Here is a 13909-nt window from a genome sequence, read left to right on the forward strand (position 1 = left end):
TATGCGTGTACGAGGGCCACTATTTATATTTTGAGCCTTGGCAACACTGATTGAAGTTAGGCGCGATTTGACGTTTGCACGGAATTGTCTGGCATTATTGACCATAACGTACTTCAAATGTTTTGTCAATAGCTTGATTTGTGTTGTTTATGTTGCCTTGGAGATTGCGCGACAACAATAAAATGGAATTAACTCGTGAACATTTTCGTGCGATGATTTTTTACGATTTTCGACGTGGATTATCAAGACAAGAGTGCATCGATCAACTTACTTCCACATTTGGCGATGAAGCCCCATCCTTTGCCACTGTGAAACGCTGGTATAACGAATTTAATCATGGCCGCCATTCCCTCACCGACGAGATTCGCGAAAGTCATCCAAAATCAGTTGTTGTTCAAGAAAACATTGATGCTGTGCAAAACCTAATACTGCAAGATCGTCATGTGACATACTGTGAGATTGAGGCAACCATAGGCATTAGTTCCACACAATTTGACAAAAACTCAAAAAGACGCGTCAATTGGTGCAAACAAATGCTCAATAAATACAATCGTGGTGCTTCAAAAGACGTATATAAGATTGTAACAGGTGACGAATCATGGATATATGCATATGAGCCGGAACGTAAACAGCAGTCGACTGTATGGGTGTTTCAAGATGAACCCAATCCAACAAAAGTTGTTCGCGCTCGAAGCACATCGAAACAAATGGTCGCCTGTTTTTTTCGGGAAAACTGGTCATGTGGCAACTGTGCCTTTAGAGGAACGTAGAACGGTCAACTCTGAATGGTACACAACAATTTGTGTGCCAGAGGTCTTCGGTGAAATACGGAAAACAAACAAACGCCGTCGGATCATTCTTCATCAAGACAATGCCAGCTGTCACACATCTCGTCTAACAACCGACTTTATGAACTGTCAAAAAATCGAATTGATGGGTCATCCGCCGTACAGTCCTGATTTGGCACCCAATGATGGGTCATCCGCCGTACAGTCCTGATTTGGCACCCAATGACTTCTTGTTCCCGAAGGTCAAGAATAGATTGCGTGGACAACGATTTTCGTCTGTGGAAGACGCCGTTGATGTGTTTAAAAACCATATTATGGAGGTGTCTCAAGAAGATTGGAAAAACTGCTTTGACAAATGGTTCGAACTAATGCAAAAGTGTATTGACCATAAAGGAGAATACTTCGAAAAACAATAAAGCAGTTTTCAATGCCAAATTTGTGTTTTTTCATTGTTAGGCTCAAAATATAAATAGTGACCCTCGTATAATGCACACCTTGGTTTTTGATTGGAAGAAGTGACAAACAATTATATCTCTTATATAATGTGCAGTTTAGACTTGTTGTGTGAATACAATGAGTCTCCAACCCATGCCACCTCCCCGCACTATGTTTAACTCCAACAGCTTTCACTTCTGTAACCACCTTGTTTATTCTGTAGTAGAAGAAAGCGAGATCAAAATTTGGTTATGGATTTGCAGCACTCTGGAAGTTATTTTTTTATTATTTCTCTCACAACAAATACTGCATTCACATCCTGTGTGACGGGAGGTGCATGCTCGAATTCTGCTTTCCTCAGTGTCGCAAAACATTTCATTACAAAGTGAAAAATCATGGAAAATGGCCATTTCAGTGTAATTGTTTTTTTAAAATTATTATTAATAAAGAAATCAAACCTTGTAATTTGTATTTGCACCTGTTGATATATAAGTGTTATATGCAGTGTATGGCCATAAGGTGTGTAGTACATGTAAATTCCGCCATTGTGTGAGGGCAGCACTGCCAAGTGGTAACAGCTGACCGGCGGGGTCGAGTGATTCACAACAGACACTTGCTGTACAGACTTTGAGCAGTGCACGATGTTTGTGTGCAATCCGTGTTTCGAAGTGGGCTGGCTGTTGGTACTTGTAAAGCTGTAGTATCCGTGTACTATGTTTTCTTTTTATTTTATTTTGTGAAATAAATCTGTTGTTCAGCATATGGGCTTTCTGTGCAGTGTGGTGATAAGTGACATAGTGAAAGCATGCGTGGTTTCATGTTGGTTCGAATTATTCCATCCATAATACACACCACAGTGTTTGGGGGCAAACATTTTTTAAAAGGTGTGCATTATACATGAGTAAACACAGTAATCAATTAACAGGTCACAAAACCAGTTTAAGCTCTGCTTGAGGCAAAATTTTCCCCCAATTTCTAATTTGTAATTGTCTGTGTGCACCAAAGGTCAGATCTTGAAGTTCCTGTGCCTACATAAGCAAATCTTCTATTGCAATGTGATGTAATTGATTTCTTCATTTTCTAGATGTTTGCCCATCAGATCTGGTGCAATTACTGCTGGACAATGCGTGCATCCTTTTGAAGGCTCCAACGCGGGAAATAGTTCTTACAACATTAATCTTTGTGAATATGTTCATCACAAAATTCCCTCTCACAACAGTTGGATCGTTTTTACCTCAGATCGTGAGTATTACAATTAAGATTTCATTCTTAAAACTAGCATTGCCAGCCCCCGTGGCGTAGTGGTTAGCACTTCGCGCTACGACGCCAGGGGGCTGTGGTTCGATCCCGGCATGGGTGTTCGTGAGTGTCCATTAATCAATTTCATCATATCACCCATCCACATCTTCGAAAATTAGCCAAAAGCGGCACAAGAAGCAAAGTCAAATAAAACAAATCAATCAATCAATTAAAAGAAACATTGAGGGTATAGTTTCATTTTTATTTTAGTACAAGGAATGTTTAACACATCTTTTGAGTGATTGGTTGATTAAAGTTGAAATTTTGGGTGCGTCAGTACTTAGGCTATATTGCACCCATCACATTAGACTGGGTCCAGCCAAGACCATCTTGAGGTTCAGGCCACAGTTCTCAGTCAAGACGTCATCATCTGGAGGCGATCGTCTTAATGCTGTAAACCCCTTGTCGTAATTTTAGAATTAAGGTATATTTATTTCTTGTATGAAGTTAAATTTTGACATTTACCCTCCAGACGAATATAGTTAGAAGAAAAGAGTATAATATTGAATATTTACACCAAAATTTTCATTCAGGAAGTCACTATGGCCACCACAAAAATTCCTACCGTAGCGCAAAGAAAGAGTTGAAAACCGTTAGAAACTTCCTGGCAGAAATATTTAAACATTGTATATCTTTAAATAATATTATCGGAAATATTTGTCAGCTACAGTGAATCTCATAACTGCTTTTGTATGAACTTTTGTTAATTAAATCAAAAACCTCCATGTCAGGTTGACCTTAAACTTTCCAAGTTACGTAATCAATTAAATTGTCTTTAACTTTACCCAAAATTAATCAACCAGATAATGCAGGTATTCTGTGTAGCTGTACAATCTCAATACAAAAACTTAATTTCTATATCCTTGCATCAAAAGGGAAATAAATTGGTACAAGGGCAATGTTACATTTCTGTGAATAAAGACTAAACATAATCATTTGTCACATTGTAATTTCGATCCTATTGATTTTATTGAACGAAAGAGAATATACAAATTGACTCTTTTCATTGTTGTTAGTAAGATCTGTGACAATAACTTAAGAGTTTCATTGAAAAGAGAAAGCAAATTAATATTTTGATCTTAGGGTTCACTCGGGAACATTTGGAATATTTCCTTAAACTGTTTTTACACTCTTGTTAATGAAACCGTGAAGAATATTAATAAATTATGAAACAATAAACATTAGCACTGATTTAATAATGAAAGTTACGAACATTGAAGCTTCACAATGACAAAAAATAAAAAGCAGTTCATATGAAACAGTTTTCTGTGTGAATATATTTGAATTTGAAACATAAGTAATATATTCTTGGATACACATCGCACTCTTGTATTTGAATGCACAACATATCTTCCATTAGCCTCCAATTAGCATAAGGAAGCATAAAGTGGGATAAAATGAGAATGTAAATATACACATGTATCAACTTTGCCCCATTGTATAGCTTTCTTTCATTAACCATATTTTAAAACTGAAAATTTGTGTAAAAAATATGAATATTTTATCGAATGCTTGCATAAAATTTACACTAACAAACTGCTTTGGTAGACACAAACGTAATATTTTAAATGTTGACTAAATCTTGAAACAAATTAATTTGCAATCATAAGCAATAATCTTAACGTTAACCAACGTTTGTAATTCAGGTTAAATTATTTGAAATTTCTAAAAAAAAAAATATTGACGAGATAAAACATAACCACATTTAAGAGTATATTAGATGCCGGACATGTTAACTATTACTCTTATTTATTTATGAGTATAAAACCTTTGTTACGTAAATTGTATCTTTTCGTAGGGACCGAATCACATGGAACTGCACTAAACATTTCTCATTTTCAGCAACATCTTGAAGAAATGTGAACGTTACTCTTACCTTTTTCATCATAATTGCCTCTGCAATTGAGCACACAAGACTTATACACCATACCTCTTGCACATTTATGCATATTTACACGTCATGTAAACTCGATTGCAGTTCTCAAATTTGCATTACAATTCCATATTCACTAAAGAGGTTCAACATTGATTCCAAAGAAGCAAATCAAACATGGCAGCTATCTTGCCTCCTGTTGATGACGCTTAGTCACGTGCCCGGAGCAAGCCATGAGGCTTTCAGATAGAGAAGGTAATGGTCCAGCCCCTTACCATAAGTAAATATTACAACTGTAATGTTGAAGGACCAAAATATTCTTACTTCAGTTACATGCTGAGGCTGTGAAGGGGCACTCAGCACACACAAGGACAAAACACACACACAGTCCTACAGAGAATTATACTGGACGTAGGTAGCCTCGTTAGTCTGCCAAATGCAGTTCAGGGTGTACTACGTGGAAGTGAGGTTGATGATTGGGTGTACTAGGTGGAAGGGAGGTTGACAGTTGAGTGTACTATGTGGAAGGCTCATCACCCTTACACCCTTTTTTATTGCATAGTATCATGTAGTTTTTGTGGTAATTTTTGCACATAATGTGTATGCACTAGGGATGATCACAAAATCCAGATGATGGATATCCACATATTCAGATAACCCACATATGCAGATTGCTTTTCATTTTTTCAAGTTCAGTAAGTTATTCTGGTAAAAATAGTTTCCCAAATTAAGGTTCAAGAATATCTTTGCACAAGAAAACCCACATTGAAAAATTAGCAAACCCTCGTGATAAATACGCATACATGTTCTTGCTTGTCTGCTCTGATGTAAAATCCCCTCATGCATGCCAAACCATGTTCATCTGTACCATCCCTCCAGAATGTGGGGGGACAAGACTGTTTCCAGATCAGGTGAAGAAGAACGTATTTGCCTTCAGCATTCCCCTCATGCCCAGGCAACATGTTACCGAACAGAATATTATATTTCAAACTTTCAATCTTTAACCATTATATTTATTTTGTAATCGTAGAAAGGGAGATCAAAATTACATTATGGATTTGCAGTACGTAGGAAGTTGTTTTCTGTTATTTCTCACCCAACAAATACCGCTGATACACATCCGATGTGACGCGAGGTGCATGCTCGAATTCTGCCAGAACAGCACTGCTTTTTTTGTGTTGCAGGAAATTACATTACAAAGTGAAAAATCATGGAAAATGGCCTTTTATGCAGGGTTTTGCTAATTTTCTCCTTACTTTTTCTAAAAAAAAAACAACTTTAAAATATATACTTTCTCCATGACTAATGTAACATGTATAAGAGGCCCATTCAGGACCCTCAAACTAGCAGTTAGCAGAACAAGATTTCTTTCATTAAGGCATTTACACACTCCATATATATCATATTATTTGGCCAGTAATACATTTCAATAAGGGATGGGCCGATATAAAATTTTGGCCGATACTGATAAAAGTACAGATATAAAATTTGCCGATATCTATATTCTACGGATCCGATATAAAATTAGAAATGGTCATTGAAGAACCTGAATGGTTCATTGACCTCCTTAATAAATGTGTGTTTCAAGGTGACTGCAGTGCAAGAGAAATTGCATATTTAGACATTTACTTCTTTAGAAAGTAGGGCATGCAGATTATCCATAAAAATATAACAAAACGGTAGAATTTTGCACTACATTATCAGATATTTATTGATATATCGGATCGGTAAAATAATCGGTAATTTACCGATATGCCTATATTGGCCGTTACTGATAAGAGTACCGATTAATCGGTCCCATCCCTACATTTTCATTATTATTTTTTTTCTCTTATCTTTTCTTTCATCCAAAGTACCACAAAAATCAGAACGTTCCTTCATTTTGTGATGAGCTTATTTCAACTGCATTGCACATTTGTGTCGCCATGTTGAATGGAATGCTGTTGCCTTATTCAGAAACTACAGAATTCAAGCTTTACAACGATATATAACATGATAGGGTTCTGTAAACATGAAAAAATTATTCCGTACATAATACGCATCACAGTTTTTGGGTGAAAAATTATGGAAAAAAGTGCATATTATACATGAGTAAATACGGTAAATGTGCAGATTGGATGATGGATTTGTTGAGAATCCATCTGGTAGCAATACAACATGATGTAAAATGAATAAACTTTAAAACTATCTAGATATTGAAATATCTGATACCTGGGTATTTTAAGTTTGATAGAAAATTATTCGATATCGATAAAATTTTATCTGGATTTGCGCATCCTAATAGAAACTTGCAATTTTTTTTTTTAAAACTATTCTATTTACATTGTGAAACTTCACTGTTCAAGCATCTTATGTTGACTTTCAATTTATTTCCCATTGCAGGTGAAGAGCCTGTTGGAGATGACAGATGACAGCAAAAGGCACTTCCGACGCAAATGCCGTGACATATTTGTACGCCTTATTCGTAAGTTTGGTTATGAGAATATATTTAAACTCATCCCATCGTCAGATACAGACATGCAGAAAAGGTTGAAGAATATGCATAAAGTCGACGTGAAGAAGAAAAAGTTCAAGGAAATCAGCAAGTTGTCTGCAGAAGATGAAGAGGATGAATTTTCAGTGAAAGCTAAACCGAGAAGGTAACTGTCCAATGCTTATTGGAACATGCCCTGGAGGCACATGAGGGGTGTGAAGATAGCCCCTCCCCCCACACACATTAACGATCTATCACTTGTGGAGGTGGTGATCAACATCATGATCCAGTCACCATTACACCTTTATCTTTGTACTGATATGCTATGTTTAGAGGCACATATTCTTGGTAAATAAAAAAGCAAAATTTCAGTACAAAAACTGAGTTAATCTAGGTTCAAAAGTGGTCAATTGGTGTTATAGCGTTGAAAAATTGGATGAAAAGTGGTATATAAAAATACATTTTGGTTTTAAAATTGTGAATATAATCCTAAATTTGATTTAAAAACTACACTTATTAGATAAAATTAACAGTTCACTTCCAATAGCACATTTATGTAGTTATCAGAGTATTAAGTTTATTTCTGTGTAAAGGAGTCCATTTTTGCTTCTCCAATATTAACAGCAGAATTAATCAATTTTCCGTGAATTGCATATCACACAGGATAATTCAGTAAATAAACCTTAAATTTCATGTTTGAGAGTTTATTTCACATTTTGCAGTACATTTCGCATTATTTCGTGACAAGACATGGTAGCAAAAGGCATCACACACCTTTCAAAAACATGAACAATTAACACTACAATGTGTTTTTTGATATTTCTTTTTTCGCCAAAAACTAAATATGCGTGCCCCTAACTATGTTTATTTTGCAAATGGTTTTCGTCACCATGTACAAGAACTGGCCACTACACAGTTATCTCCGCTTTTAGTGAACCTAGATTAAGGTTAGTAGTGACAGAAAATAAGACATAAGGCAGAATTAACTTGACATGAAATTTATTACTGAAACAAAATACAATACACTATCAAACATAAAATCATGTTTTATTTGGGCCGAGACAAGTGATTTTTGTTCACTATAACATCCACAGCGGACTGTGTACCAACATACCGGGCCTCACTGTTGGCATAGTGGTAATATCAACATCTTGTAATCAAAGGGTCCCAGGTTTGATACCCGCTGGAGGCACATTGCACAGTGTTTCGGATCTCGCTTTAAACTATAGGTCCAGTCCCAATTAGCCTATCTGTGCATAAAATAGAATTTAAACAAAAATTCAGACAATTCAAATTCTATATTGAATATAAAATTTTTGACAATTCTACCAATATAAAGTAACATTTCTAGAAAATATAGTATGTACAAGTTATAACATTTTTTCCAGTGCTCATGCCCATATAATAATTTGATTGAATTTTTCAGCATAGAAGAAATCCTAGCTGAGGTACATGAATCAGATGATGAGGAAGATGAAGAAGAAAAGCCAAAGAAAAAGAAGAAACAAACCTGGATAGAAGAAGGACCAGACGCTATTGTTGATTTTATGGATCCTTCAACTTCTCAAAAAATCACAGGTCTGTTTCCGGTTATGATTTCATTGATCTATTTCTTTCATTTGGGATTATGGTATCCTGTACCATGAATGTGTATATCTATTAATTTGCCAGTTTTTTTTGTTTTGAGCAACATACCTAGTTAATTAAGTGTTCACTATGTTGAGGAAAAATCCTTTTTTTCCCTAGTGTCCGAAGACAAGGGCCAACATAATATATGTTAATTTTGGGTCATTGTAGGCCAGAAAAAGTTGGGTTTTATTTTGCCTTTTTCGGCATTTTTTGGCTTATTGGTCCTTTTTTTTAGGTCTTAACGGCTTTTTTTTTGCAACTTCACCTTCTTTCGACTATGTTTTACAGCCCAATCTCAATTGGAATCATCATCATTATCAGTTCCATCACCTCTTAAATGTCCTTTCTGTAGTAAAGAAATAAAAAAAGAGAGAAATAAATATATTTGAATCAATCCCTGAAACGAGAGAAAAACATTTTTGGACGACTGAAGCAGGTACGGTACAATATCCTATAACCGTAACTTGTCTGCAGGGTCGTGCTGTAAGTTTCAGCACGGTGTATACGACCAGACAGCACATGCCTGCAAAGATCTGAAGGTGCCGTGCAGAAGGAGGGGGAGGGAGGTTAAAACTGAAGTTATTAATTAATTTGGATCACATTTATACGTCATTTTTTCCCATTTTTAGGTCCTTTTTTTATATTTTTAAGTCTTTTTATAGGTCTTTTTTGGCAATTTATAGGTCTTCAACTTCCGAGCCCTGGTTATAATCAACATCAACCTGTTAAATTTGTGTGCTATAATTATTCAAACTATTGTTAGACATTGTCAGTTATGTATGAATCATTCGTGGTCTTCACAGTAAGAATATTAGTGAAATAACAACATTCTAATAATAATAATGTGACATGTTTTCCAACACTGAAAACAGTATTTTAACACAAACAACTAAACTTTGAAAATCACGTGGTTCTTGATGTTTCCTGTCATGCATAGCTCAAATGCTTCATGGTGCAAACTGTTGAGCAAATTTTGACTGGGTTATTTTTATGCATTACTTATTTGAGTTTTTAATCATACAATTTAGTGTGTCTGTACATCCGGTTTTTCAGTTCATTCCTTGATTTTCTTTATGGTAAATAAAAAATTTATGAGGGGAGAAAAAATGATGATTGCTTTTTACGGGTGGTATATTATATTGCTTTAAAGTTGGTTTTACAAAAGGTTAACTTTAAATATATAATATATCAAAAAACAGCAAAAACAAAAGAGAACCACGCTTTACGCGGCCACACGCAGACCCTATTCCACGTGTGGTGTTCCGTATAGTAACAGATATCCCCTGAGATATCTGTTAAGCAACAGACGAACTTTAGCCTAACTTTAATAATCGGTAACTAGAGGAGGGCTTAATAGGCTTATGATTCACTAAAATGATAGAAGGTCAGACACCTTTAAACGACATATTTATTCATGGAAAAGAACATCACTTGTGGCATAGCTACCACCAAACATGAGCACTTCACTGTACAAGACACAAAAAAAGATATACAAAAGATTTTGTACTTACTACATATCAGCCGTTTTCATACTAGATCAATCAAACCTGGGGCTTTACCCACACTTTTTCACTCTTTATCGCCACATCCCGACACATGGACAAATTTGTAATACACCACACTAAAAAATTATGATTGTGTGCTTCCTTGGTGTAACAAAGGCTTTGGGGGGTGATAAATGAATTTTCCTGGCTTTTCTGGGAAGGATGGCTAAGGACAACTTGGATATTCACTGATATCCTCTGGATGCTTCTATGGCGTCAGTCCTGCCGACCATGTGGTTTGGATTTCCACATGGGATGAGGGACACAAAACTCGCTATTTTGCTGAATTTTCACTGGGATCCTTAAATGCACTTGTGGACACAATATCCCACTTGGTCACCCACACTTAGGCCTGTGTTTCCTGTAACAGGACCTTAGATCCCTTTTCCCTTCATGTATCCTTTGTTGCTGGCACATGTGGCCATTCACACACTGAATTTCACCAGCAACTTCCAAGCTGACCTGCTCTCAGGTGGGTCTGTAATACAAGTGAGCTTGACTAGCAAGCTCAGAACACAATAGGCCATCTGAAAAGTCCCCTCTGTGACGTCACAGCCTTGGCGGCTTCTCATTGGCCAGCTGGAGTCTTTTGAGATCTTTCCTTGTCTTTGGGAGAGTTGCCACTTTCTCCCGCCAGATGGCAGAGTTATCAATTGCTTAAGAAGCATAAACAAAAGTGTTATTTCAGCTTTTCTGGCTTAGTTATGCCAGATAATTGCAAATGAGTTTAATTTTAATAAATTAGGCATTATTTTACCTGTGGGTGAGTGTTATCTCTGATTTTCAGTAAAGAATAAAAGATTTAGTAAACATGTGATTTGGAGCACATGGTTTTTGTTCTCCAAAATGGCTACTGTTAGCCTAACAATGGTTGGTTCTTTATAAATAAAGCATTTCTACCCCTCCCATGAGTGACAACTGGTTAGTAAACATGAACCATGATCCTAATTGGGGTTGGGGGGTATAAATTTCTGGGAGAATATCTCTCACAAGCTTTCCCTGATGCCAACCTAATGGCCCTTGTACTTAGGTTGGCTTGTGGTTATTTGTGTGTGGGCATGTATGCCCAATGCTGATTGGTCATAAATTGCAAAAGCAATTTCAATTGTGTGCGTAAATAGTTTCGATAAATTTAATTTTGCAAAGCGATCTCATTTGGTGCACCCATTCACAGATACATATGAAAAAAATTTACCTATAGTTTCCAATTCCATATAAAAAATATGAGGCACACTATATTGCCAATAATGACCAGTTCCAATTCCATATAAAAAATATGAGGCACACTATATTGCCAATAATGACCGGTTCCAATTCCATATAAAAATATTTGGCACACTATATTGCCAATAATGACCGGTTCTAGTTCCATATAAAAAATATTAGGCACATTATATTGCCAATAATGACAAGTTCCAATTCCATATAAAAAATATGAGGCACACTTTATTGCCAATAATGACCGGTTCCAATTCCATATAAAAAATATGATGCACACTTTATTGCCAATAATGACTGGTTCCAATTCCATATAAAAAATATGAGGCACACTATATTGCCAATAATGACTGGTTCCAATTCCATATAAAAATATGAGGCACACTATATTGCCAATAATAACCGGACATCTGTAGGAATGTGCTTACTTGAAGCTGGCTAGTAATCATAACTCTAATTATAGGTACACTATTTGCAGTGCAAATTTCCGTTATATCCAAGGATATGTGGGTGAAGCCTTTTTTTTAATATACTTAAATTCGTTATTCATTTATAGTACTGTGGTTAAATTGCTCTAAGTAAAAAGTTACTAGCACTATTATGTTGTACGTAACATTTTTTCCTCCCATTTGTAGCAACAAAACCAGTACCGGCAATGCCAAGAGAGAAGCCAAGAAAAGAGAAAGATGGAGGATTCAAGACTGCGCCCGATGGAAGACTGATCATCACAATAGATGAAGAGGACAGGAAACAAAGAAGGGCATTTTCTGCAGGATCAGCGAGTGGTTAGTAGTGTTGGGTGATATATTGTCCAGACAATATATCATGATATTGAAGAAATATCATCCAGGCGATATCAACTAGATGATATACCATCGTTATATTTTAGCAATATATATAGCATGTCGGCAATATATCATCACGATATTTTGGCGATATACGTAGGCTATCCAGAAAGTAACTTACGTTTTGGAATAAATAAAACCCAAGTGAAGGGAAATATTTTTTTATTATATACATTTGAAAGTCAATCTCTTGCACTATTTTTCAACATAGTTTCCATACAAATTGAGACACTTATAACGGTGCACCAGCTTATTAATTCCATCGTCATAGAATTTTGCTGCCTAGGACTTCAACCACTCATTCACGCGTGCCTGCAGTTCTGCGTTGTCGTTGAAGCGCTGCGTTGAGAGCAAGGTCTTGATGTGTGGAAACAAGTGATAGTTGCTCAGCATAAGATCTGGACTGTATGGTGGATGATCGGTACCCATCTTGCACAAAATTTATGGTAGCCTAGCTTTTGAGTCACAATCTCATGCAACAAACTCCATGGAATTTGAGGAAATTCAAGCGAGAGCTCTGTAATTGTAAAGTGGCGATTTTCACGAATCTTTGCATTGATTTTCGCCACCAGTTTATTAGTCACAATGCTAGGTCGGCCAGTTCGCTCTACATCATGCACATTAGTGTGGTTCCGTACACCTCACAAAGTTGCCAATTAATTTCAATTGGTTTGTGGTTTTTGGCCAAGAAAAATCTAATCACTGACTGCACTTCACAATTTGCGGGATTTTTGCTTGCATCACCAATTTTAAACATTTACAGTGAACACAGCAGAAGCAACATGAACCGTACGCTACCACAGCTGGATGTGTACTGGGTGAGAGGATGCTTTGACACCAAGATGGTGGCGTTAGCCCCGCTCCTTGCCCCACTGCACCAAAACGTAAGTTATTTTCTGGAGAGCTCACGAATATCATGGAGACGATGTATTGCCGATATTACAATACAGAAAAAATATGATATTGTCTGTGACGATATTTTCTTAATATATATATCTCAATATCCCTAGTGGTTAGTATGAGACAAAGTAAGATTTTTCAAGACATGAAAAATACTGAATATTATTGTTTTCCTGTAAAATTGTATAATGGGTATAGGGCAGGACAAATTAATTGGTTCTCTGTAAAATTATAGATATTTTTTACCGATTCACCCCCCCCCCCCCAAAAAAAAAGATAAAGTTGGTTCCATCAGCATTGGTCTTTTGGAATGCTAAAGGAATCCTAGTTATTGATTATCTTCAAAAGGGGTAAAACAATAAGCAGAGAATACTATTCCAATTTTTTGAACTGACTACAGGGTGGTCCAAAAGTCTTGTCACCCCCCCCCCCCTACCAAAAAGTAATAAGAACAATAGAGGAACAATATAATATCAAACACATGTACTGGATTTAGTATATATTGCCACTGACACCGTTACACATTGAGAAGGTCTGTATGAACACCACCATTTTCGTGGCACAAAATGATGCGGTGCCATGTCCTGTGTGAAAATTAAAACAATGTTTACAGTACATGTGTTTGTGTTCCTCTATTGTTCTTATTACTTTTCGGTAGGGGGTGACAAGATTTTCGGACCACCCTGTAGATGGAAGAAAATGCAAAAAAAAAAGACCTGGTTTACACAAGGAAAAATCACTTTTCATCAAGACTGCACCTGCCACAAAAGTGTTTCAACAAAATTAAGGTATTTGAACTGTAAATAATTTATGGATCATCCAGATTTTGCTCCCTCGACTTTTTTCTCTTCCCAGAACTCAAACTTTCCCTCACCTGGTCAAGCTGTAAAGGGGTAGTTCGCATA

At 36.3% G+C, this 13909-nt stretch overlaps 1 protein-coding gene across 1 annotated transcript in view; it reads left to right on the forward strand.

Moving 5' to 3' along the window:
- LOC145981612 (RRP12-like protein) overlaps positions 1-13909 on the forward strand; it is a 58328-nt gene that overhangs the window by 37635 nt on the left and 6784 nt on the right. The window contains exons 14-17 of the mRNA XM_083114980.1: positions 2308-2465; positions 6778-7034; positions 8295-8446; positions 11895-12044. Coding sequence (XP_082971106.1) covers positions 2308-2465; positions 6778-7034; positions 8295-8446; positions 11895-12044 — 717 coding nt within the window. The remainder of the gene's footprint in view (positions 1-2307; positions 2466-6777; positions 7035-8294; positions 8447-11894; positions 12045-13909) is intronic.

The sequence above is a fragment of the Lepisma saccharinum genome, chromosome 29 (assembly GCF_977018435.1).
Source record: "Lepisma saccharinum chromosome 29, izLepSacc3.1, whole genome shotgun sequence".
NCBI lineage: Eukaryota > Metazoa > Arthropoda > Insecta > Zygentoma > Lepismatidae > Lepisma > Lepisma saccharinum.